General features: G+C 39.5%; 1 protein-coding gene and 1 long non-coding RNA gene across 3 annotated transcripts; one reads left to right on the top strand and one right to left on the bottom strand.

Moving 5' to 3' along the window:
- Nucleotides 1-5,702: 5,702 nt before the first annotated feature.
- On the bottom strand, nt 5,703-8,537 carry LOC307014202. Its single transcript, XR_013801191.1, has 3 exons — nt 8,133-8,537; nt 7,595-7,668; nt 5,703-7,200 (listed from the first exon to the last, which is right to left on the bottom strand). It is a non-coding gene; the product is annotated as an uncharacterized lncRNA (long non-coding RNA).
- A 355-nt stretch (nt 8,538-8,892) lies between these two features.
- LOC307014199 (uncharacterized protein) lies at nt 8,893-23,798 on the top strand. Of its 2 annotated transcripts, XM_079642014.1 has the most exons (14): nt 8,893-9,444; nt 9,562-9,993; nt 17,100-17,741; nt 17,834-17,905; nt 18,176-18,295; nt 21,590-21,676; nt 21,773-21,838; nt 22,030-22,118; nt 22,364-22,424; nt 22,504-22,554; nt 22,791-22,835; nt 22,953-23,012; nt 23,127-23,184; nt 23,269-23,798. In XM_079642014.1, the coding sequence occupies exons 4-13, from the start codon at nt 17,885-17,887 to the stop codon at nt 23,130-23,132; spliced, it is 606 nt and encodes a 201-aa protein (XP_079498140.1). In that variant the 5' UTR covers nt 8,893-9,444; nt 9,562-9,993; nt 17,100-17,741; nt 17,834-17,884; the 3' UTR covers nt 23,133-23,184; nt 23,269-23,798. The 2 variants fall into 2 exon arrangements, with proteins under 2 accessions (XP_079498140.1, XP_079498139.1); XM_079642013.1 differs by lacking the exon at nt 17,100-17,741 and having other exon boundaries at nt 9,562-9,754.
- The last annotated feature ends 427 nt before the right edge of the window (nt 23,799-24,225 follow it).

The raw sequence follows: 24,225 nt of genomic DNA, 5'->3' as shown, positions 1-24,225 counted from the left end.
TGACTATCACTGTGCCCCTGAAGGTTTACCCAGTATGGCAACATTAACTTCACTCTTCTTATCTTTAAAGGCATTTCTCCCATTTCCACCTGTATTGCTGATACTGGAGATGTTTTAAAAGCTCCACTACAAATTCTCAGGTCCTGAGCTTGTAGGACATCAAGTTTTTTAAGGTTTGATTCTGCTGCTGCCATGAACGCTATACACCCATAATCGAATACAGGTCTCATGAGTGCTCAATATATATTCAGAAGTGATGACCTACTTGCTCCCCACTCCTGTCCCGCCAAACACCGAAGTACATTGTTGACTTTTTTACATTTATTTTGAACTTTTCCTATATGATTGCTCCATGTTAACTTTCTGTCAAACCAAACACCAAGAAATCTTATTTTATTAACCTGTTCAAGAGGTTGCTCATAACATTTTAACGATATAGGAGCAATGTTATGCCGTTTTGTAAAACAAATGACCTGCGTCTTAGCTACTGACAGTTTGAATCCCCATTTATTTGTCCATTTCTCCACTTCCACTATTGCAGCTTGTATTTTCTTTCCAACATATGCTACATTGCGGCCTTTTGCCCACAAAGCCCCATCATCTGCATACAAAGATTTTCCCATACTTGGATGAACTTGATTAAAAATGTCATGTATCACTATATTGAAAAGCAACGGACTACACACACTACCTTGCGGAGTACCATTTCCCACAGCATAAACACTTGAATATTCTGCACCTACTCTTACTTGTATTTTTCTGTCCAGTAAAAAATTCATAACCCAATTATATGCTTTACCACCAATTCCCAATGATTTTAACTTGATTAGTAGTCCTTCCTTCCAGAGCATGTCATAAGCCTTTTCAATATCAAAGAAGACTGCAATCACTACTTCCTTGTTGGTCTGTGCTTTCCTGATGTCTGATTCTAAGCACAATATAGAATCCATTGTATTCCGACCCCTACGGAACCCACTTTGATATGGGGACAACAGAGCTTTACTTTCTAAGATATATGTTAACCTTTCTGTAACCATTCTTTCCATGATTTTGCATAAATTAGATGTCAGGGCAATAGGCCTGTAGCTAGATGGATCTGAAGGGGCTTTCCCTGGCTTTAGAATGGGCACTATTATCGCTTGTTTCCACACTGAAGGAAGTTGGCCAGAATCCCACACCCTATTAAACAACCTTAACACAATGACTAGAGTGTTATCTGTCATGTGTTCCAACATTTTGTAACAAACACCATCTTTCCCAGGAGTGGTTTGACGAGCACTAATAATTGCTCTTCTCAACTCAAACATACTAAAATGCAGGTCCAACTGATCCCCTAACACTTCTACTCTATCCAATATTCTCGGGTTTTCCATGAGTGTATTATTTCTGCACTGCCTGGCTTCCTCTGTAAGGTTATCTGAACTATGAACTTTCCTAAATGTTTGAGCTAGAAGTTCCGCCTTTCCTAAGTTTGTGACAGCCATTTTGTCCCCTCTGCTCAAAACTGGCAACTCATAATTCCTTCGAATTCCCCCCATTCTCCTAATCATGCTCCAAACATCTGCAAGCTGCACTTCTCTTCCAATACTATTGCAATATTGCCTCCAAAAAGTGCTTTTTTGCGTTCTTATTGTTCTCCTTACTATTGCCGGGGCCCTTTGATACTGATTCAAAGCTTCCTGGGAATGGAGTTTTTTGAGTTGCCTGAATGCTTTATTTCTGTCTTTAAAGAGCAAATTCCAGGTTAAAGACACCTGTGAATAAATGTGTAGGAAAATTATGAATACACTAGATTTTCAAAAACATATACAGGAATATACACTACAGTGACATCTGGCGTCGTTTTTGTAAGAAATGTTCACTTCCGCATAAAAAAGCCTCGGCACGTGACCTCCCGCGTGTGACGTAAGATGGGGGAAACAAGGAGGAGAGCGGCCGGTGTAACGTATTAATAAACATGGATCCCAATGCTAGTTTTGACACAGAAGACACAGAAGAAGTTGAACATGAATATTCGAATGCATATGACGGACCACAACCTTATAATTATGAGCCTGCTAGGTGTCCAAGAGACCAGGAGCAGCCAAGGATTAGAAGAAATAACGGCCATCGGAGAGAAATTTAGCTGTGGTGTGAGGAGAACCAGTGGAGAACTGGGCAGCTATCTTGGTGAGTGACCGGCGTTAGCTACAGAATGTAAGCTAACGTCACATCACAACATTGTGAAGTTAGCTATCATATATCAGGCTATAACTAACGTAGCATTGATAATATAGTAACGTTACTGGCAGGACTGTTGATACTGATCCATAACAGAAACTAATGCGCAAGTATCAGCCGTATCTCGCGTTACCTAATGCAACTCCACACTACGGTGCTGTGTACCGGAAGAGAGACGCGAGATACGGCTGATACTTGACGATCTGGCGGAGAAAGGTTGTGGAGCCTCCGTTGATATGCCGTTGTAAATGGCTTGATGGAAAGCAGGTGTGTAGTCGGGCAGGGTGCACAGCTGATTGCAGCAGGTGAGTGGAGGTTGAGCCGGGAGCCAGGAGTGACAGTCACCACGCACACACAAAAAACACAGACAGGGGGAAACAAACAAACACAAAGGAGACGGCTGGAGCAGTACAGCCACCACAGCGTTACCTAATGGAACTCCACACTACATCTTACGGTGCTGTGTACCGGAGGGGAGAGAGAAGTAATACGGTTTCCTGATAAAGCTGTGGAGAGTATGTGCTGCAGGGAGGTGGATGCACAACGCACCCAGGAACGAACGCTAGCTCCGGTCCTTTTTACTGTGGACTCGATGTCCTGACAGGCTGGTATTTGTGCAACCTGCACAAACACAATACTGCACCATGATTACAAATGGTGAAATACAATGTAAAACTACCGAAAAATACCAGCTCACTAAAACACAACCGCTCAACTCAACGCAACTATTAACTATACCCGCGGTCAGAGAGCGGAGATGTTTCCCCTTTGTTATGTAATATGACGCGTTTGACGTATGACCTTAAAAAAAGCCGTTTTTAAGAGCAGAGCTCAAAATTGCTCCTTTCCCTCTGAATTCCTGCCCTTATGTCTCGTAAAACATATCAAATCCTACACTCACTTTTTTAATTGTAATTTTCAAGCAAGTTTAAGCATAAATGTAGAAAAAAAAAAAACCTGCAAGATGCTCTTTAATGGATTTCCTACATTCACCATTCCACCAGGGTACACTCTTGGTACACCTAACTCCTGCAATTTCCGGAATTGTTTCTTTAGCTGAATGAATGATAACCTTAACCAGCTCATCATTGAATTTATTTATGTCATCATAATTTTCCTCTTGAAGTGTTTTACATCTATTCGTACTTACAACTTGGAAGGCATCCCAATTAGCTTTTTCCCAATTTCCATCTAGGAATTTTCTTTTCCTTTTCAAACCTTATGTTGGTCCCAACTTTAATCATTACCGGATAATGATCGTTGCCCACTGTAGTATGCTTTATCACATTCCATGGACTTATACCTGCTAAAGCACTAGATACAAATGTCAGATCGAGCACTGTTTCTATATTCTTCATGCAATTATATCGTGTTCCTTCCCCAGTGTTAATACACACTAGCCCGTGGTCATCTATAAATTCCTCAACTACTGCACCATTTGCATCTGTGCTACTGCTTCCCCATAGCGAGTCATGTGAATTAAAATCCCCACACCATATTACTTTGTCTTGCAGTAAACCCCCAACATCCTCTAATATACTTTGATCTAATTTCCCACACGGATTATAATAATTTACTATATCTATAGGTCCTCTGTCATTCCATACCCTTATAACTATTGCTTCATGATCTGTACTTACATGCATAACTTTGTAACTTATACCACTCTGTATGAACGTTGCAACTCCTCCCCCTCTGCCAGAGTCCCTATCTCGTCTAACTACAGTATATCCCTTCACAATAAAATCCAGTTGTGGTTTCAGCCATGTTTCCTGAATACAAAGTACATTACGTTTCTCTCCCAGGTTTTCAATATATTTTTTGAACTCTTGTCCATTTGCAATTAAACTTCTAGCATTCCACTGCAGTACAACTAACACCATCATGATGATCCAGTCCATGTCTGAGGTTGTTGGACGTCATCATTTAGGATATCTTTCACATTTTCCCAGTGCATCCCTTTCACATCAAGGTACTTTTCAGCTGATTTGACAATTATTTTTGATTCTTTCATTCTGGCTTGTAGTCTGCGCTGAACAGTTGATAATCTCGGCCATAAACAGGACAAACTCTCTTTTACTCACTATCAGAGTGTCCTCCTTCAACTTAACACAGTTGTGGATTTTTCCTGTTTCTTTGCTCTTATTGTTGTTTCCCATTGTAACCTGCGTGCCTCCTGAAACTGTCTTTGCTGCCTCTGCATAGCTTACTCCCTGCGTCACCCTGACTCGCTGCACCTCTTCTGCTTTCTTGCTAACCTCACATCCACGGTAAACTGAGCTATGCTCCCCTCCGCAATTGCAACATTTCAGTTTTGCCCCTTCTTCGCATTTTCCGTATTCATGATCTCCACCACATCTGCCACACCTTTGTTTTCCCTTGCACACTGCCGCCACATGTCCAAATCTCTGACATTTAAAACATCTTATTGGTGGTGGAACATACGGTCTCACATCATAACACATATATCCAATAAGTATCTTTTCCGGAATCCTTTTCTCATCAAAGGTGATCAAAACCGAAAGACTATCTTCTTTAATCCCATTGCGGTTTGCTTTCATGCGTTTGACATCACTTATTTTTGCATTTGTTATATTCTCTTTCACATCATCAGCTGATATTCTGACGGGGATTCCTGTCACAACTCCCCTGACTAGCTTTTTACCACTGAAAAGTGAACATTCCACTTTCTTACCCTCCACGGTACTCATCTTTATTGCTCTCCCCTGTTGCTCTCTATCCCTACATTTGATCAACATTGATCCATTCCTCAATACTTTAGCACTCATTACCTCCCCGATTTCTTTACTGATGGATTTAGTTAAGCGTATAGGGTTTCACACGCCGAACGAAGCTCCCTCTTGCGCAAGTAGCGGCTAGCTAGTAATTATGCTAATGTAGACATCAATCGTTATGTACTTTTATATTACGCTGATGTAACAGGATCTAGTGATATCCAAGCAACAGAGCTGAATTTAGCATGATACTTATGTGGGTTGTACATGAAACCACTTGGTAATATATACAAATATGTATTTTGAATTATGATCAATTGTGATTTAAATCTTTATCTAAAAAGTAAAGCTGATGATGGATTACTGTGGTGGAGTTAAAATAACAATAGCCTATTTCTCTTTGAAATATGATGGAGTAAAAGGATAGTAACTGTGATGATTATGCATGTTAAGTAACCAACAAGCCACTAAAACGTATAATACTTGAAGGAAAGGTGTAAAATGTTTCCATAAATACCAATATCACAGTACAACACCCCTTGTTATTAAATACCAACCATGTATATCTATATGTATATATGCATATGCCACTAAAACTGTAATATAGCTGGCTGCTAAATCCTCCAAACTGTTACAGGATGTGTATTTTGTAAAATGTGTAACTTTTTTATTATAATTTCTTGTTTTTAATCTTTAATACTTTTTTATGCATACTTTAATTAATATTAGGCTTTCTTAGGCTCTTTTCTGCTGTAACAATGTAAATGTATTCTGATTCTGATCTAATTGATATGTTTTTGTCAGTTTGTTTCCCTATATTGAGACACTTGTTTTGTTTAAGATTATTTCTCCTTTTTTTACAGACATCCCCAACCATAGTGGAATGCTGTTGTAAAGGATTGCATTGATCCGTGCATCAATACCTTCACCCAGCTTTGAGGCCTCCAATGAATGAAATCATCTTGTGGCTGGGAAAAATGTGAACAAATAAATCTCACAAAGAGTGACTTTCTGGTGTAATCATTATAATGTCAAAGACAAATACTTCCAGTAACAATATATAAAATCATTCAGCAGCAGAGGTTGGGGTGGAAACAGCATTTCTAACTAAGATGATTAAAATATTACAAGTTAAACATCAAGATGAACCTACTATTATTAATTTAAAAAGTACATGGGAAACTTAAATATCCTGCAATAGGAACAAATGTGCCAAAATATTTCTAACATAAACATAAACTGAGGGCTTTCTTCCTGAGCCGCTGGGAGTAAAGGTCCTCCATGGATGGCAGCTCCGTCCTGGTGATGTGCTGTGCAGTTTTGACCACTCCCTGTAAAGCCTTAAGATTAAGGGCGGTGCAGCTGCCGTACCAGGCCATGATGCAGCCGTGTCCGTGATGGACCCCGAGGAACCTGAAGCTGCTGACTCTCTCCACCGTAGTCCAATTGATGGCGATGGGGGCGTGTCCCTCTCTTTGCTGCTTCCTGTAATCCACAATCAGCTCCTTGGTTTAGTTTACGTTGAGATGGAGGTTGTTATCCTGGCACCAAGATGTCAGGTTTTCGACCTCCTCTCTGTACGCCGTCTCGTCGCCGTCTGTGATCTGGCCGATGACGGTCATGTCGTCAGCACGCAGGCCCATACCAGTGTCTTGAAGTGGCTGCGCTTCCTCCTGGGCCACATCCAAAATTGAGAAGAAAGAGAACAGACACACCACAGCTGGGTGAGGCTGGGGAAAATGAGTGCGGGAAAGACAGAAACAAAACAGGGGGGCTAAGATGAGTGAGGGAAAGAGAGAAACAAGACAGGGGGACTAAAGTTTAAGAGAGAGGAAGAACACAGAATGTGAGTGAACAGTTTAATTCAATTACCCATTTAAAAAAAATAGTGTGAGTAAGTGAAGACATCCTTACAAGGAGGACTGCCCTGTCAAATGTAAAAGTTATTTTTGTTAAATATACATATCCTGTTGAGGCTAGAATCCAAAATCCTGCTTCATCGCTGTGACAAGCTCCACACCTTTGATGTTGCCAAGGTCGTTGCCGCCACAGTGGATGAGCAGGACATCCGGGACTGTTCTTCCTCTCAAGGACTGATAGAAAAAGGGAAGAAGGTTCCTCCACCTCAGACCACCCTTGCCAAACCACCACACACGGCAATTGAGACCCAGGTTGCTTCCCATGCTGTGTCTGGCTCTTTCCCCACGTCGGACGTAGCTGCTCCCTATTATCCACACATTGGGACCTAGATAGAATAGAATATATTGAAAAAGGAAAAAAAAGTGGTTACTGGTGATCATCTTTTAGAAAAAGGTGAGTTGATATATTGTTTTACAAAGACTACAAGTTTAATGTTTATATTATATATAACTCTATAATTGTATATAGAATCATGATGAAACTTTATAAGGATTAAGATTACATATTAATATTACATTAATTAATGCATGACTCATGACGATTGCATGCATTATTACGAAGAAGGATGTATTAAGTCACTGACTTTTTGTGATAAGGTCACAATCAACGTATTTCACTTATCAGATGTAAACATAAGGTACATATGAAATTAAAGGGTATGCAATCAACAAATTACTGAAATAAAATGAATACAAATGCTTTTAAGAATTATACAGCACCTTGTCCAAGTATTGGCGGGCTGCCCACTCTCCTTCAGGATTGTATTGCATCTTGATCCGGCTATTTTTGCCATCTATAAATAAAGTACAAATGATTAGCTCTTCACGCCTCTTTAAAAATAATATGTGTTCTTGAAGATTCTGTATGCATCGTCGTTTACAATGGTAGGGACATTGCATTGGACATTTGTTGTGACAAAGATATGTCATTTTTAGTTTTTTCATCTCACATTTATAGATTTTAAATAAAAAAATATATATAAAACGAATTATAAATTCAAAGTCTGGTTTCTAGAAAGTTAGCTAATGCATACAGAGTTAACATTGCAGAACTGCTGGCATGCATACATTTCTAGCATTTTGGTTAACTATGAAAAGTATGGAAAACTACTGAGCAAACACCCAACATTAGCTTAGCCACAGTAGCGGTTGCTGTTGAGTAGTTTGGCTTATTTTTCTATTTTATATGAGAACATGTTACATTACATACAGACATTAAGGAGGCAGGTTACAAAATCAATATGTTTCCGTCTCTTACCTTTTGGAGCAAACTGTCAAAGTTGTTGATTCATGTGATGTGACACGTCACATAACGTTCATAATGCAGAGGGGAATAACTCTCAGAATAACGTTATTAGCACATTTGTACAACTTGAGGAACGAATGTTTTTAATAAGGGCTATACAAGTGTTCATACTGGGTAGTTTATCTAGTTTAAAAAACATTATCCAACGATTTACAGACCATTCTTTCCCCATGTAGGTCAATGGGAAAAAGTGTTTCCGGGCCTGGCAACCAAACGGAAGTGTAGTACCGCCGTTTGGCCAGCACGAATATTTTCATCTGAGTCCGGCGCACTTCCTGGGGGCTTGGTCTGTAGCCACACTCGCAGCTCAGCGAGGCTCCCTCCTGTCAGATGGAGGGAGTAAATACAGAAGCAAGCTTTGGGACGTACTCCGGCAGAAACAGGAAATGCCGTAATTGTATGTAACAACGGTTTCAAATCAACATCTCTTTGACAAAAAATGTAAATTAATAACTCAAATAAAATTCCAAACATCTTTAATTGAGTTACTTTTTTGTAAAGCTCTTTTAGTTTTAAACCTGATGTTTATAAGCTTCTTAGTTTTTGCAACAGTGTGTAAATATACACAACTTTATAATAAAATGCACACATTTACCTTTTTCTAGACTAAACACTATATGATCCTAAGTTAAAACATTATGAGGTTATCAATAGGATGTTAACATCGCAGTTTATCAGTGGATGTTTGCTGGAACTACTTGTAAACAGCTTGTTTCCTGACGGGGACACACAGCTTGACTCCGGTCAGGTCAGATAGAGACCGGTCTCAAGTCAGCACCGCTGCAAACTCGCTGTTTGAGGGCTTGATAGCCCACTCCTCCTCCACACCACTCCACACTCGTTGGTTTGGAACAGCCCTCAATATGGCGGACCCTCCGCGTGAACGCGCAAACGGAGGGGTAGGGTGTAGGGGGCGGTTTGGGAATGGGCCTTAGTAGGGTAAAAAGCAAAAAGGCCTCTCAGATGCTCTTCCGTTTGCGTGTTTAATAAAGAAAAACAATTGGACGGTAGATACACAGATTCAATACCATGCTCGGCATATACTGTTATTGTCAGTTAATTTGTTCATGCATGTAACATCATAATGATAGCAGAGTAGCCTATACATGGTTGTCCTAATGTAGTTATCTGAGATAATGTCAAATGTTTTATATAACAGTCAGTGAAATTCAGAGAACATCCCAAGACTATGATGGACATGTGGACCTCAAGAAATTCTGGGATGCTGTGGCTGTGGAAGTGCTCAGTCTGGGTTTCATTCGATGTAGGTCATGCAGAATGAAAAGCCAGCTATTGAGACCTAAACGTTTGTCTGAATTATATGCATGTATGAAAATTAGAATGGTTTCTGAAACAATGCATTTTACAATTGTCCCTAAAGATGGTAAGAAGAACCCCTTTGTTGTGCCTCTGAGTTACAACAACTGGGCACCATGGATCGGGCCACAAACCAGGCAGTCTGACCTCATCCTGAACACTGAATTAAAAAAGATCCCTACAATACAATGTCAGATGATAGTGAGTACCTGGAGGTCACTGAGGAGCGGCTTTCTGATGAGATCATCAAGTTGAAGGTGATTATAATGTGAAATAATTTGCTAAATGCACCATGCATGTAATTAAAGTATACTTTATTTGCAGAATTGGCTTACTAATTAATTTCTACAACAGGTAGAGGAAGTAACGGCACTCTGCAAAAAATGTGGTCTGGACACCAAAGGCTCCAAGACAGATCTTGTCCTCAGACTTAGAGATAAGATGTCCAATAGAGTGACTTATAACAAAGTCTTTGAGAAAGTTTGGTTGGCCTCAGGTTAGTGAAATAACATTATAATTATATTCTAAGCTGATTACACCTGTTCATATATCTCACGCTGTTTCTACACGGACCACTATTGCGGTAAGCAGGTTGTAACGTCCGGTTGTTGTTGTCATCTCCGGGTATCCCGTGTGCCTGTTCTGTTGCTGATAGCGTACTATCTTAACTTAATCGATCGTTTTAAAATTCTTGATCACGGCAACTGCCTGAGGTTTTAATCACACGTTACTACAGCTTAAGCACTCACAACTCTCCTTCTCTTAGCGACTGTAACTCCACAGTTGCCTACACTCTTTTCGGGTTTGCTAACGGTAGCTACTTTAGCTTGATAGCTAGCCATGGCTCTTTCCCCACCCTCGGGTGCTATTTCCTGCTCTACATGTCTCATGTTTGGTTACTTCCCTACCTCCTTTACTGGTACCGATACATGTGTTAAATAGTTGTTAGTAGTGATGGCGAGATGAAGCCTCATGAAGCTTTCCAGCCAATTGGTTCGCAAAAGGGTTCATCTCATGAGGCTTCATCATGGGCTTCATTTGAACACAAACCCCCTGTTGGTCAAAGTGTGTAAAACAGGCATATTGGACATCTCAACAGTGTGCTCTATCTCATACCGAGTTCCCAATGAGTAAAGCCTTAGAATAACTCTAAACAACGAACATTAAATTATGTTTTCATGTTAACAATATTGTTTTTATTCCAGTTGAATGATTGTGATTGAAAAGCCTAATGAGCCTGGTAAACATTGCAAAAGAGGGATTTGTATTCCTTAATAATATTCATACACTTAACCATGTTGTAGCCTGAGAAAGGCTAAACCATATCAAAGAATACATTTATTAACTACATTATTTCATTTAGCTGTAGCTTTTATAAACAACAAAAAAGACGTATTGTTCAGTCGTTGAACAGGGGACCCTGTGGTCGTGAGTCAAAGTGCTTTCCAGCTGAGCCACAGCACACGCACTGAATCTCACTGAAAACACTGCACCATGTTTATTCCTGTATTTATTCATTTATAAATTCATGTTTTTATTCCTACATTTATTTATGCTTGTATCTATTTACACTTATGACATGTTCCGACCTCTATATAAGCAGGGTTGCCAACTTTGGGTACCTGGCTGGAGTGAGATTTTGATATCATGGGTTTAATTACACATATGCGCACAAAATGACTGCTATTGTGTCAGCAGCGGGACCTTAGCATATACGTATATAGGATATATATATATACAAATACACAATATTAGACACAGACCATAAAGGGCACACAGTTTCATTCACAAATGAAAGTCAAACACATGTTTGTTTCCACTGTTTTATTGTGTGCCTGTCGCGATAAGCAATTAATTGAGTTATCGTACGATAAATAAAAATGAACTCGATAAATTGCCATTTTCTTGAGGATGTGACTAGCAGTTTGAAAGGATGTACCTGAATTATTATTATATATTATGATTATGTCAGTGGTCTCAAATGGTCATATCGGTGCCGACAATATTATCGTTTATCGCAATAATTTCCGGGAAAATGTATCCAACAAAATAAATTATCGTGAGAGGCCTATACATGAAACACACAAACACAAACAAATCTACAGACTTACTCCAAACTGCCAAATATATTAATTAACACTCTTACTCTCATATACTCTTTGACTCTATTTTGGCCTATAATTTCTACTGGATCTTAGATCAATGCGGGTCGGCAGTTGCGGCTCCAGAGTATTTTTGTTGGGTAATCTATGGTACGGCTAACCCATACAGTGGTGGGGCTCAAGTCAGTATTCACAATGTAATTACATACACGCTCCCCTTGACAGTGAAACGCCACGCGTGAGGTTTAGATTATTTCCCCATCTCAATCCAAATTGAACTGTATGAGATAAAAAGGCACATTTGTCTTGTAGTAAATAAAAAGGGTGACCTGGAGCCAATCCTGCAACTTCCCCACAGTTGATAGAGTTAACATGCTGAAAACCCAACCCCTGCAGGGCGGTCTGGGGGGATTTTCCCCCAGGAGATTTTTTGAAATACTAACATAAAATAAACATTCTGGTGCTCTCTTGAAAAGAAAAGAAATGCATCTATTAGGCTACTACACGACATATTTCAAAAAATGAATGCCATTTTAGTTTTCTGTTACTTTGTTCTGAAAGCTGAACCTGCTGCTCCTCACAGAGAGAAGAGGGAAGAGGCTGTGTGAATTACTTTACATTGTGGATAAGGGCGGATAGCCCCCATTGTTCTGTGTGTCAAAATGAAAGACAGCCCACACACCTATAAATCATCAAACCGTGGGGTCTTATTTCATTACGTGTTGATTTCTATCAACACGTAATGTTGTATCGATGTATATCGAGATGTACTACAGCAAAAGTATTCTCCGTCGGGACTTCCTGCAACAACACCACGCCGTTATCTTGATTCTGATTGGCCAGAAGACATTATCAAAGATGTTTTATTGAGAAGACGATCACTACGTGACAAAAGTTTTCAAAACCGTTTATAGTCTTCGGTATTCTTGTTTTTGGCGTGAGAATAGTTTGGGCAGCGTGAGAGCGTGAGATTGAGAGTGAAAGCGTGTGTCACACGCCAGATGCGTGAGAGTTGGCAACCCTGATATAAGTGAGGGTCTGAATCATAGCCATAGAAGTCCGGCTCCGCATTTTTGAAAGTAACTCAGCTACAGTAAAGCCCATGTTAGCCGGTGCGGACCGGCAAAAGGTAACTCCTCTTAGCCGTCCCCCGGCAACTCCCGAGCAGCAGAGAGACTGGGTGACTGTTCAGAAGGGGCATAACGCGAAACCCGCAGGTCCCAACCCGTTCACGTATCTAACAGATATTCCCCACTCAGCGAGACACCCGCTGAGAAGCCAACTCTGGTTATTGGTAGCTCTATTATGAGACACGTGAATTTAGAGACCGAAGCCTCCACAGTCACATGCATTCCGGGGCCAGAGCGGGCAATGTTGAGGCGCATCTTAAACTGCTGGCTAAATATAAACGTAAATACAGTAGGATTATTATTCACGTCGGTGGTAATGATGTTCGTTTACGCCAATCAGAATGCACCAAACTTAATGTGGAGTCGGTGTGTAGTTATGCTAAAACAATGTCGGACACCGTAATCTTCTCTGGTCCCCTCCCCAATCTGATCAATGATGACATGTATAGCCGCATTTCATCATTTCAGCGCTGGTTGTCTTGGTGGTGCCCAGCAAACAATGTGGGCTTCGTAAATAATTGGACAGCCTTCTGGGGAAAACCTGGTCTGATTAAGAGAGACCGTATTCATCCTAATTTGGAAGGTGCAAATCTCATTTCGGCAAACATTTCAGGGCTTTGTGGACTTAGTCGCAGTTTTACACGCTTCTCTGCGCTCTCTCCTAGTAGGCAGTCATCCATAGGAATCCCGAACCCAATAAAATACCCAATATTAACGGTGTGTGCGTGTCTGCCCAAGGACAATTTAAGGTAAAACCTAATAGAGGTAATAATAACCGAATAAAAGTAAATGTAACAACTACTTCAGTGCAACAAAACAGGAAGATTAAAAGTGGACTCTTAAACATAAGATCTCTAGCATCTAAAGCAAAATTGGTAAATGATTTAATATCAGATTATAATATTGATATATGCTGTCTCACTGAAACTTGGTTGAGACATGAAGAATATGTCAGCATGTCCACCCAGCCATATCAATACTCATATTGCCCGAGGCATGGGCCGAGGAGGTGGAGTTGCAGCAATTGTATTACCAAAATTAAATTATACCTCCTTTGAAAGTCTCGTTTTTAGTCTTACGCATCCGACCTGGAAAACATTGCTGCCAATCTTATTTGTTACAGTGTACCGTGCACCAGGTCCTTATTCAGAATTCTTATCAGAATTCTCTGAGTTTTTATCAACTTTGGTACTTAAAACAGAGTAATTATCATAGGTGACTTTAATATTCATGTTGACGATGATAAAAATAGCCTTACTGTTGCATTTAACTCTATATTAGATTCTGTTGGTGTCTGTCAGAGTGTATATAAACCAACCCACTGCTATAATCACACTCTCGACCTTGTTCTGACTTATGGTATTGAAATTGAGCAACTATTAGTTGAACCGCATAATCCTGCTTCATCCGACCATTTCTTAGTAACTTTTTAAGTACTGTTACTACAAAGCATTAGTCAAAAGCTCCTGCAGCAGAAACCTATCTGTTAGTGCTATAGCCACATTTAAGGAAGATATTCCACCAATACTTAACTCGATAGCATGTCTGCATGTAAGGGAGGAAACTTATACAAAATGTACACCACCCCATATTGATCATGTTGTTGATAGTGCTACAGATGCGCTGCGAATAAAATTAGACTCTGTTGCTCCTTTGAAAAAGAAGAAAATAAAACAACACTGATTAGCTCCATGGCATAATGCCGAAACCCGCAAAATAAAGCAAAAGTCGAGACAACTTGAATGGATATGGCGTTCCACTAAACTTGAAGAATCTAGTTTAATTTGGCATATTACTCTCAATGAATATAAGAAAGCACTGCGTAAAGCGAGAGCAGCCTACTACTCTTCATTAATAGATGAGAATAAGAATAATGCAAGATTTCTTTTCAGCACTAGCCAGGCTGACAGAGAGCCATAGTTCGATTGAGCCTTCTATTCCCATAGCACTCAGTAGTAATGATTTTATGCGCTTTTTTAAGGATAAAATTGTTACTCTTAGAAAGAAAATTAATGACCTCTTGCCTTTGACCAGTATAGTGTTATCAACAGCTCCCGGAAACGTAAGTTCTAATATTACACTAGATACTAAACTAGAATGCTTTTCAGCCATAAACCTTGAACAATTAAATTAAATGATTCTCTCTTCTAAACCATCAACGTGGATGTTAGACCCAATTCCAACTAAGCTGTTGAAGGAAGTTTTTCCATTAATTAGCACTTCTTTATTAAATATTATGAATATGTCTTTATTATCAGGCTATGTTCCACAATCATTCAAAGTAGCAGTGATAAAACCGCTTCTTAAAAAGTACAACCTTGATCCAGAGGTTTTAGCCAAATATAGACCTATTTCTAATCTTCCATTTCTCTCAAAAATTATTGAGAAAGCAGTCACAAAACAATTGTGTGATTACTTAAAAAACAATGATTTATTTGAAGATGTTCAGTCAGGCTTTATACACATGATAGCACAGAGACAGCTCTTGTTAAAGTCACAAATGACATTCTAATAGCCTCAGACAAGGGACTTGTCTCTATTCTTGTTTTGCTCGATCTCAGCGCTGCATTTGATACTATCGACCATGATATCCTATTGCAAAGACTAGAGCACTTAGTTGGCATACAGGGAACTGCCTTAGGCTGGTTTAGGTCCTATCTATCTGAACGCTCTCAGTTTGTACTTGTCAACTATGAATCTTCCATGCAAACCAAAGTTAGCCATGGAGTGCCACAGGGCTCAGCGCTCGGACCTATTTTGTTCACATTATATATGCTTCCGTTAGGCAATATTATAAGGAATCATTCTTTACATTTTCATTGTTATGCGGATGATACTCAACTATATTTATCAATCAAGCCTGATGAAATTAATCATCTAAATAAAATTCAAGACTGCCTCAAGGACTTAAAAACGTGGATGACCTTAAACTTTTTGATGTTGAACACGACCAAAACTGAAGTTATGTACTTGGCCCGAAGAATCTACGAAACAAATTATCTAAAGACTAACTATGGATGGCATTAATTTGACCTCCAGTGAGACTGTAAGGAATCTTGGTGTTATATTTGATCAGTATTTATCCTTTAACGCCCACATAAAATCAATTTCAAGGACCGCCTACTTCCATCTATGTAACATTGCAAAAAATCAGGCATATCTTGCCTCAAAACGATGCAGAGAAACTAGTCCATGCATTTGTTACTTCAAGGCTGGATTATTGTAACTCCTTATTATCAGGGTGTACCAAGAAGTCAGTTAAGTCGCTTCAGCTGATTCAAAAATGCTGCAGCCCGTGTACTAGCCAGAGTTAGGAAAAGGGACCACATTACTCCTGTTCTGGCTGCCTTACACTGGTTCCCTATAGAACACAGGATAGAATTTAAAATTATTCTTCTCGCCTACAAAGCCCTTAATGGGCAGGCGCCATCTTACCTTAAAGAACTCATTATACCCTACTGTCCTACTAGGGCATTGCGTTCCAAGAATGCAGGGTTGTTGGTTGTTCCTAGAGTCTCTAAAAGTACAATGGGAGCCAGAGCCTTTTCTTATCAAGCTCCACATTTGTGGAATCAGCTTCCAGTTTGTTTTCGGGCGGCAGACACCCTATCTGTTTTTAAGAGTGCGCTTAAGACCTTCCTTTTTAATAAAGCTTATAGTTAGGGCTGATTAGATTCAGCCCCTAGTTTTGCTGATATAGGCTTAGTTTGCCGGGGGACATCTTACTTCTTCCTTCTCTCTGTCTATACCTCTCATGTTCCGATTAACCCAGCTTCCCCAAATGTCTTTCTTTTTGGTGTCTATATACGCCGGGATCCGGAGTCATGGATGATCCTGCGGTCCTGTGTCCTGGATCGCGAGCCCTGGATCTTGAGTCGTGGCTGTGGTCCTGGATCATAGGTCCTGGATGGATATCCTCGTGGATTCATCTTCCTATTATACACACATGCATTTCCAAACATTTGGACTACCTATGTTGCAAATGTATTATCTTTTCAATTTACACACGGCATCTATTGCACGTCTGTCCGTCCTGGGAGAGGGATCCCTCCTCTGTTGCTCTCCCTGAGGTTTCTCCCATGTTTCCCTTTAAACTGTGGGTTTTCTCTGGAGGTTTTTCCTTGTACGATGTGAGGGTCTAAGGACAGAGGGTGTCGTATTGTCATACTGATATTCTGTACAAACTGTGAAGTCCACTGAGACAAATGTAACATTTGTGATATTGGGCTATATAAATAAACATTGATTGATTGATTGATATTTCTTGATTTGCATCGTTTTTCACACAGATCATGGAGTTATGTATTTGAATACATTTCATCCCCAAAGATCACTACCCTAATGTTACTAACTTAAACCTCTGCTTTCAGGTGGCTGGGCGGTGATTACTTGCCCATGTGGGGTTGTCTACTCAGTTACATTTAACCTCAGAGCAGAGAGCCCACGGGATTATGTGGATCTTTGGCTGTCGTGGAAACACTTTCCCAATGTCACTGTGTATGACTATTCAAGGGGAGTGGTGGTGCATGGTAACCATCGACAGCCAGAGACATTTCATTCTTTTCAAGGAAGGTTAATGGAGCCTACTCCGGAGAACACGAAGCAGGCTTCAGAGGGCAAGCTTCATGTGAATATGCCATGGTTGAAACACCCCAAAGTTCCAACAGATGAAAATGGCCACCCTCTCACTGGTTCTTCGGAGCATTATGCACTGAGTGATGTATTCCACCAGGGGAATAGCAAAGATGAAAGGGATGTTCTCAGAAGGGTAGAGCTTGTGCCAGAGCTGGCGGGAAGCATAAACAGTCAATGTGCGGAACAAATGTTCTCAGGAATGAGGAAAAACAATTACTTTTTGAACATGACAACACCCTCAACACACATATTTCTGCAAAGAAATATACGACACCACTACAATGTGACAAAAAACAACAAAGCTAGAGAGCCATACAGAAAAATCATCCCAGCAGATATGGAAATACAGCTTGATGTCAATGGGAGGATATCATTAGGTGAAGCATTTCTTAGAATCATTATGTTCTTCTTCTTTTATGTGATTATATGGAGATATCTACTAAAAACTAATATTATTTAATTTCAACAGCTCCTCCTTCACAAGTTGGGATGGCCACTACATTTTCAGAACACCACAGAGATGGTCAGGAGCAACAGGAGCGTAAGTTACCTGCTTGATATTGGCAACTTGTATTCATGCAAATCATACTGTATAAAGACATACATTTTGTGTTGTTGATTTTTGATCAAGTGAATGATGCCAAGGACCAGGGAGACTTTAGTAATATCAATACAATTATGGCAAGTAAAGGTTGCTGGGGACAGGAGCTTCAGGAGGTTAAAAAAAAAACAGTAAAATTAAGTAGTCAGCAGTTCAAAATATTGTCTGTATGCTAAATATTACTTAAAATGTTATTTTTTCTTCCTTTAGCTGGCACAGGTTCTGGACAAGACCCAAAGTCCAAACACACATCTAGCCTCTGTGAGCAAGATGGTTCTCACGCGGTCAGATTTTTGGAGTTTGGGTTTGGCTAATGACATGGATGGGATGGTAATCAGAGTGATCACGCTCTTTGTTTCTTGTACTTTTTCTAACTGATTTTGTTTTAATTGTTGGCATGTTCCATCTACTCTGTATTTTACTGACTGTGTGTTTGTATTCTGCCAGATTATTGAGAAGGTATTGAAGGTGTTCTAAAATATGTAAATATATGTATAAAACATACTATCAGGGCCGGCCCTAGACTTATTTTTCTTATATTTTACAAATCACTCCCCTTTTAAACTGTATTCTTGTTTTGTCATATAGTATTTCACAACTGTTTTTCATTTATTCTCTCTGGCTGTCCATGTCCTAATGTTCAGATAGAAACTAGCTGTCAATAGGAATATCATTCAGAATAATTATAATTTCATGTAAAAATCCGTCACAAAAAGAGGTTGCACAATTAAATGTAGGTGTTGTTATGGCAACATCATTGGCCAAACAGCCACATTTACTGCTGCAAATACGTTCAAACATGTTGTCGACACGTAAAGCAGTGGCATGCCACCATTTCAGCTGACCTTTTCTCAGAAATACTGTCACATAACATCATTTCATTGCTAGGTTGATGCTTAGCTAAGCTAACTATGAAACACTTTAACTGACAGAACTCAGTATCAACTGTGTACTGTAAGGTAGCTTCTAGCTTCATGTCGAACAGTAAGTCAACATTTTCCAGAGAGCTTTCTTTGAAATCACCAGGTAACGCTAAAAAACATTACATTTAGATGTTATGATTAAGTGCTTATTTAAAGTGGACCCATCATGCTATATTTGAATAATATAGAGTAGGACTATAGCTATATAAGGCATATTTATACTTTTTATTTTTCAAAATACCAAACAGATCATGCATTTTAGCCATTCCTCATTTCGCTCAATTTAACACTCTCTTTGCATGGGCTGATTCTTTGAGAAAAGCACCATCTACAGGCCTGGCACATGTACTACAGCGTCTCCAGCGCGTTCGAACGGCAATTTCCGTGGCTGTCTCCTCCTGATTGGTTGAGTTGGCCCAATAGCCGTAGCGCCACTTCTGTGACGTCACAGAAGTGTTCAAATCTGGATCAGTCTGTATCAGATCCGTTGCAGCCCCTTTTTAAGAGATTTGGATATGGAGGAAAATAGAAAGGGTTGTGTTTTCTGACACTTGGTGAGTTCCCTGGAACACTGGGGACACATATTCATGTATAAAAGACGTACAAAAGTGCATTTTGCATGATAGGGCACCTTTAATATATCTGGCTAGCTATAGCTACTTGCTAACGGTTTAGCTTACCCCCGCGATTCAAAGTAACTTCAACGTAGCTGTAATTTATGCTTTGCTTACATGTTCGCATATCTTGGAAGTTTACTGACATTTACATACCATTTACCTAGCTCAAGTGGTGGCTCTGGGGTTGTTGTGTGAGCCACCACTTGAGAATTGTCGTCTTTTTTAAGAAAAGATGTTCTTATGTCCATCTTCAAAAACTCTGAGTCCGACTGACAGTTTAAACATTGTCACAGCTCACAGGATGGGTACCTGTCAGCCAATAAGACAGATGTTTATTTCCATTCAACTCTCTGGTTGGTCTAGTGCAGGGGTCGGCAACCCGCGGCCCACGGGCCGCATGCGGCCCTTTAAGCCCTCTACTCTGGCTCCCTTGAGCTTAGACAAAAATAAGAAGGAAATAAAATAAAAGTATTTGTAGGACTATTTATATTTTGTTGCATGGTTGAAAATGTTTCGTATCTTGTATTTTGAGGTGATACTGCGACACATAAATAAAAAACAAAACGGTTTTAATTAGGTTAACTCAAATATGCGTCACATCCTGCTATGGTCCCGCGCGAGCGGCCGAGCGCCTTTTCCTCCGGGTGAATAACCTGACCCCCGGCTCGATGAGCGAACTATGGATAAATCAAAGTAAAGTACCGGAGGAACACAGGATTTAATTCTGTGTGGACTGAGTTATATGCTTTCAAAGCAAACGATGCTGGTTTACCGATATGTTTGATATGTAGAGAGAGAAGTTGTCAACGGTGTTGCAGCCATACTTGCCAACCTTTAGACCTCAGAAATCGGGAGCATTTTAAAATGCAAAATTTGGGGGGGGATGCTAGTGGATCGCCGGAGCTGTTAGATTAACATTAACATGCTTATTGTAGTTTTAAGTGCACTGCCATGCGGCCTGTAACACCGTCCTTCACGGAGCATATGTGTGGGCTGAACCTGTATTTTACAGGAAACGAGTGAGCAGAGAGTAGAGTAGTTGTCGATTCTTGTTCTGTTTTCTGTGAATATCTGCCTCACCCTCTCAGACTTTGAGTTGAGCGCGCTACTAAAGAGACGTGTTACCATGGAAACCAAACAATGGTGTAGCTGTATTAAAGACCGAGTGGAAACAGTCGTGTGTGATTTGGTCAGAAATCGGGAGAAATGCGGGAGAAATATGACCCCGGGAGGAAACCGGGAGAGGGCAATGACATCGGGAGTCTCCCGCGAAAATCGGGGGGGTTCTAGCGCACTCGAGCTGGTTTCTCCATTCTTAACTACCCTACCTTTAACTCTTTTTAGGGTGCAGCTATCTGTTTTATTTATTTCAAAGTGGGCCGATTTTAATAATATTTGTTTTTCCTTCAAATGTGCAGAGGACTCCCCAAGTGCTGTGTTTAATTTATTTTAAAGTAGGCCTGTGTATTATTTTTAATTATCCTTTTAGGAGTTCTTTGTTTCTTATTAGAGGTTAACAGTTTTATATAATGTAATAAATAGCCTAATAAATGCAAAAAACTGTAGTTTTTGTCCGATATAACAATAAATACAACTTTATTAGCTATCAAGCTATGAAATATGTTTTGCGGCTCCAGACAAAAACATTTTTGGGAAAAAGGAGCACAATGGCTCTTTTGGTCAAAAAGGTTGCAGACCCCTGGTCTAGTGTCTTGCCTCTGTTGCATTCACTGAACACGGGAAATTACAATTCTGCCGTCCTCTCTAGTGTCATGATGAGGTTCAGGTAAAGCATGGTGGATGTATTATATGATTGACTCAATCATATAATACATGACTTTGAGAGTAGGCAATCTAGGCATATTAACACAATTAATTAAACATACTTAGCACGGCGACGATGTACTGAGATTATTATTTTTTAAATGTTATTATTATTATTTTTCTTTTTTGCTAGGGGACCCCTAGTGGCTGCGGGGCCCTAAGCGGCCGCTTATGTCGCTTAATGGGTCGGGCCGGCTCTGCATACTATATTATACTAAACAATTATAAGATATTACATGATGAAACTACATATGTTACAGAGAGTAGATGGCGTCTTTGCTGCCAACAGCCATGTTATAGCTGCCTGGTTTCCACCATCTTCGCTGAATCCGATGCAACAGCTACCGGTATTTTTATCATGATTATCCATGTTGCTGCTCCATATTCTTGTACCAACTCATTACTGTAGTCACATCAACACAACTGTTTTTTTGCTTTTCCAGGAAAATGCAGCAAATCTCCAATGGCTTCTCCTTCCAGTGTGGGAACCTGGACACTGGACTCTCTGTGTAAGTACATGTAGTTCAGTCTTTGCTATTGTTTGTTTACTGTACAATGAAGTTTGCCACGCCGCAAATAGTGTTTCTATCTTTCAATTCAACGCTTAATTTAGTTGTATAATACAGATCCTACAACTTTATAATATAACGTTTGTATGTCAAAGTATACCTGTTGATATTAGAACATGTGATATTAACAGATACTGAGGCCACAAGCTAGGGAGATTTTCTTTCTAGATCCCCTCCGTGGCGCTGGCTGGAGAGATGATAGTCACAGCCAACCATTCAGGTATTTTGATGCACAGTTACATCACATCCGGATAGTGGTAGTTCTGTTTTAGACCACTTGTCTATCTTTTTTTAATCTATGGCTCTGTTTTATTTGAACTAACATACATTGTATTAAATAAAAGGCATTGAACAGAAACATAGATGCCATTTGACAGCGGGGCTGTTCTGTTGAATTAAACAGTGTTCAACAAAGTTGAATTAAATTGTACTTATTCTTAACTTTCACATGCATTGTGTTCACAGAAACCTTGCTCAGATCTTGTGCCCTGGGCCTTGGGCAAGTCTTGGTGTGGATGATGTCCAGGTTAGATATGTTAAAATTATTCTACTGAAGAGTATGATGTAATTGTCATTTTTGACACTTTTGACTTTTCACACTACAGGGCCTACCAAGACAAGGGTTCTCGAACAACTGTGGGGTGTTTGTTTTCATGGTAAGATACTGGATATACAGTATACATACTGTATAGTAGTCCTATTTTTCTGTTTATAATAATGTATACAAATGTATAATGCTTTCAGCATGCTATGCACTCCATTATTGCTCATAGTTTGAGACATGCTGTGATTTATTTATATCCAAAACAACATTCACGGAGGAATATTATTTGTCAATGAACACCATAGAATCACAACAACCTAACATAATATACTATTTCTTTATTTACAGTACGCATTTTACATTGTGGCAAGAGCCCAATTTGATTTCAATGAGGTATGTATAAATAAGGGTTTCATATTTCAGTTTTTCATTGATTTCACTTCTGGATACAAGACTTTTCAGGACATAATGTTGTTGACCCATCTGGTTGTGTGCTTTTTATATTCCAAGACAAACACGCAGCAAATTAGGTACTGGTGGTGCCTAGTTCTCCTCAAACTTTCCCATGCTGTATGTTTCTTTAATTTTACAATTTACATTTGCATTCTTGAAACTATTTGTTACACTGACCAGACTATATCATTTTTAATGAATGTTTTTAATGTTTGTCTTTCATTCACCAAGGTCTGAAGAAGAGAGGTCGCAAGAGTGCAAGAGGCGACGGGAGGAAAAGGCAATGCAGGTAGAAGTTGTTGAATCAAATGATAAAGTCTTGAACCAGTGTGAGTGTTAAACATTTAACCTCTCTTTGTCAAACATATTTCAGGATGAAGAGGTTGTGAGGTTCCACAAAAGAAGCAGGCCATAATTTGAAGGCCGCTGGGAATTAAGATGGGGTCATGAGTGACCGCTGCTGGGGGTGAACTGTTACAATCAGCTGTATTAGGTTCACTAATGACTCAAAATGTATTAGTTGTCACGATCTCTCTATGTTTTATTTTGTCCCGTCTTGTCTGTTGCTTCCTGTCCCTATGTTCAATACAATTGAAAGTCCTGAATTCAAAGTGTTTCTTAAGTAAAAGAATAGAAGTATTATCAGCTAAATGTACTCAAAGAATCAAAAGTACAGTATGCGGAATGGCTCTGTTCCCTGTATTACATATGATATTATCCTGTCAATAACAAATACATGGAAGAGCATGTTCATTTGTCAATACGATGGCACCTTTTTAATATATTTTTTAAAATACTGGTTGGTATATATATATATTAGGAAATACAGTACTATATGATTTCATTTATATCACATGTTTTGTATCTGTAAAAAGTGAGTAAATATACAATATTGCCTCTGGAATGCAGTGATTATTGAAATTAAAAAGGTATACTTTAAAAAACAAAGGAAGGCCCTTTCTTGAAGTCATAACTGATGCAATTAACATGCAAATAGACATTAAAATATGCTTTGAAGGCTGTTAATGTGTTTAATTTGAGTTTAAACTGTTATGTTGATATGATAAAAACATTTGAACTCAAATGTAACACAAACCTCAAGATATCATTATAGGCCTATTACATGATATATAATATAAGATATAATATGTTACTTTTGTCACTGGGTAAGTAGCCTACATAACGCGGGAGTCGAGACGTCACGTGCCTCAAAGGTTGAGAAAGGTTGAGCCCTCGTCCACGTTGAGCTGAGCTCCCGCCCACGTTGAGACGTTGAGGCATTCGTACTGCATTGAGGGGTAGGCTAGCTACTACGCATGTGTCAGGTCTA

The sequence above is a fragment of the Notothenia rossii genome (genome assembly GCF_949606895.1).
Source record: "Notothenia rossii genome assembly, chromosome: 8".
Lineage (NCBI taxonomy): Eukaryota > Metazoa > Chordata > Actinopteri > Perciformes > Nototheniidae > Notothenia > Notothenia rossii.
Note: the sequence above shows the minus strand (reverse complement) of the source record. Positions and strands in the feature narration are given on the sequence as shown.

Coding starts and splice junctions, on each gene's coding strand:
- LOC307014199 (XM_079642013.1), top strand. CDS start 9,686: ATGTCAGATGATAGTGAGTACCTGGAGGTCACTGAGGAGCGGCTTTCT. Junction 17,906..18,175: donor TGGTCAGGAGCAACAGGAGC/GTAAGTTACCTG, acceptor TTCTTCCTTTAG/CTGGCACAGGTTCTGGACAA. Junction 21,839..22,029: donor CTGGACACTGGACTCTCTGT/GTAAGTACATGT, acceptor TGATATTAACAG/ATACTGAGGCCACAAGCTAG.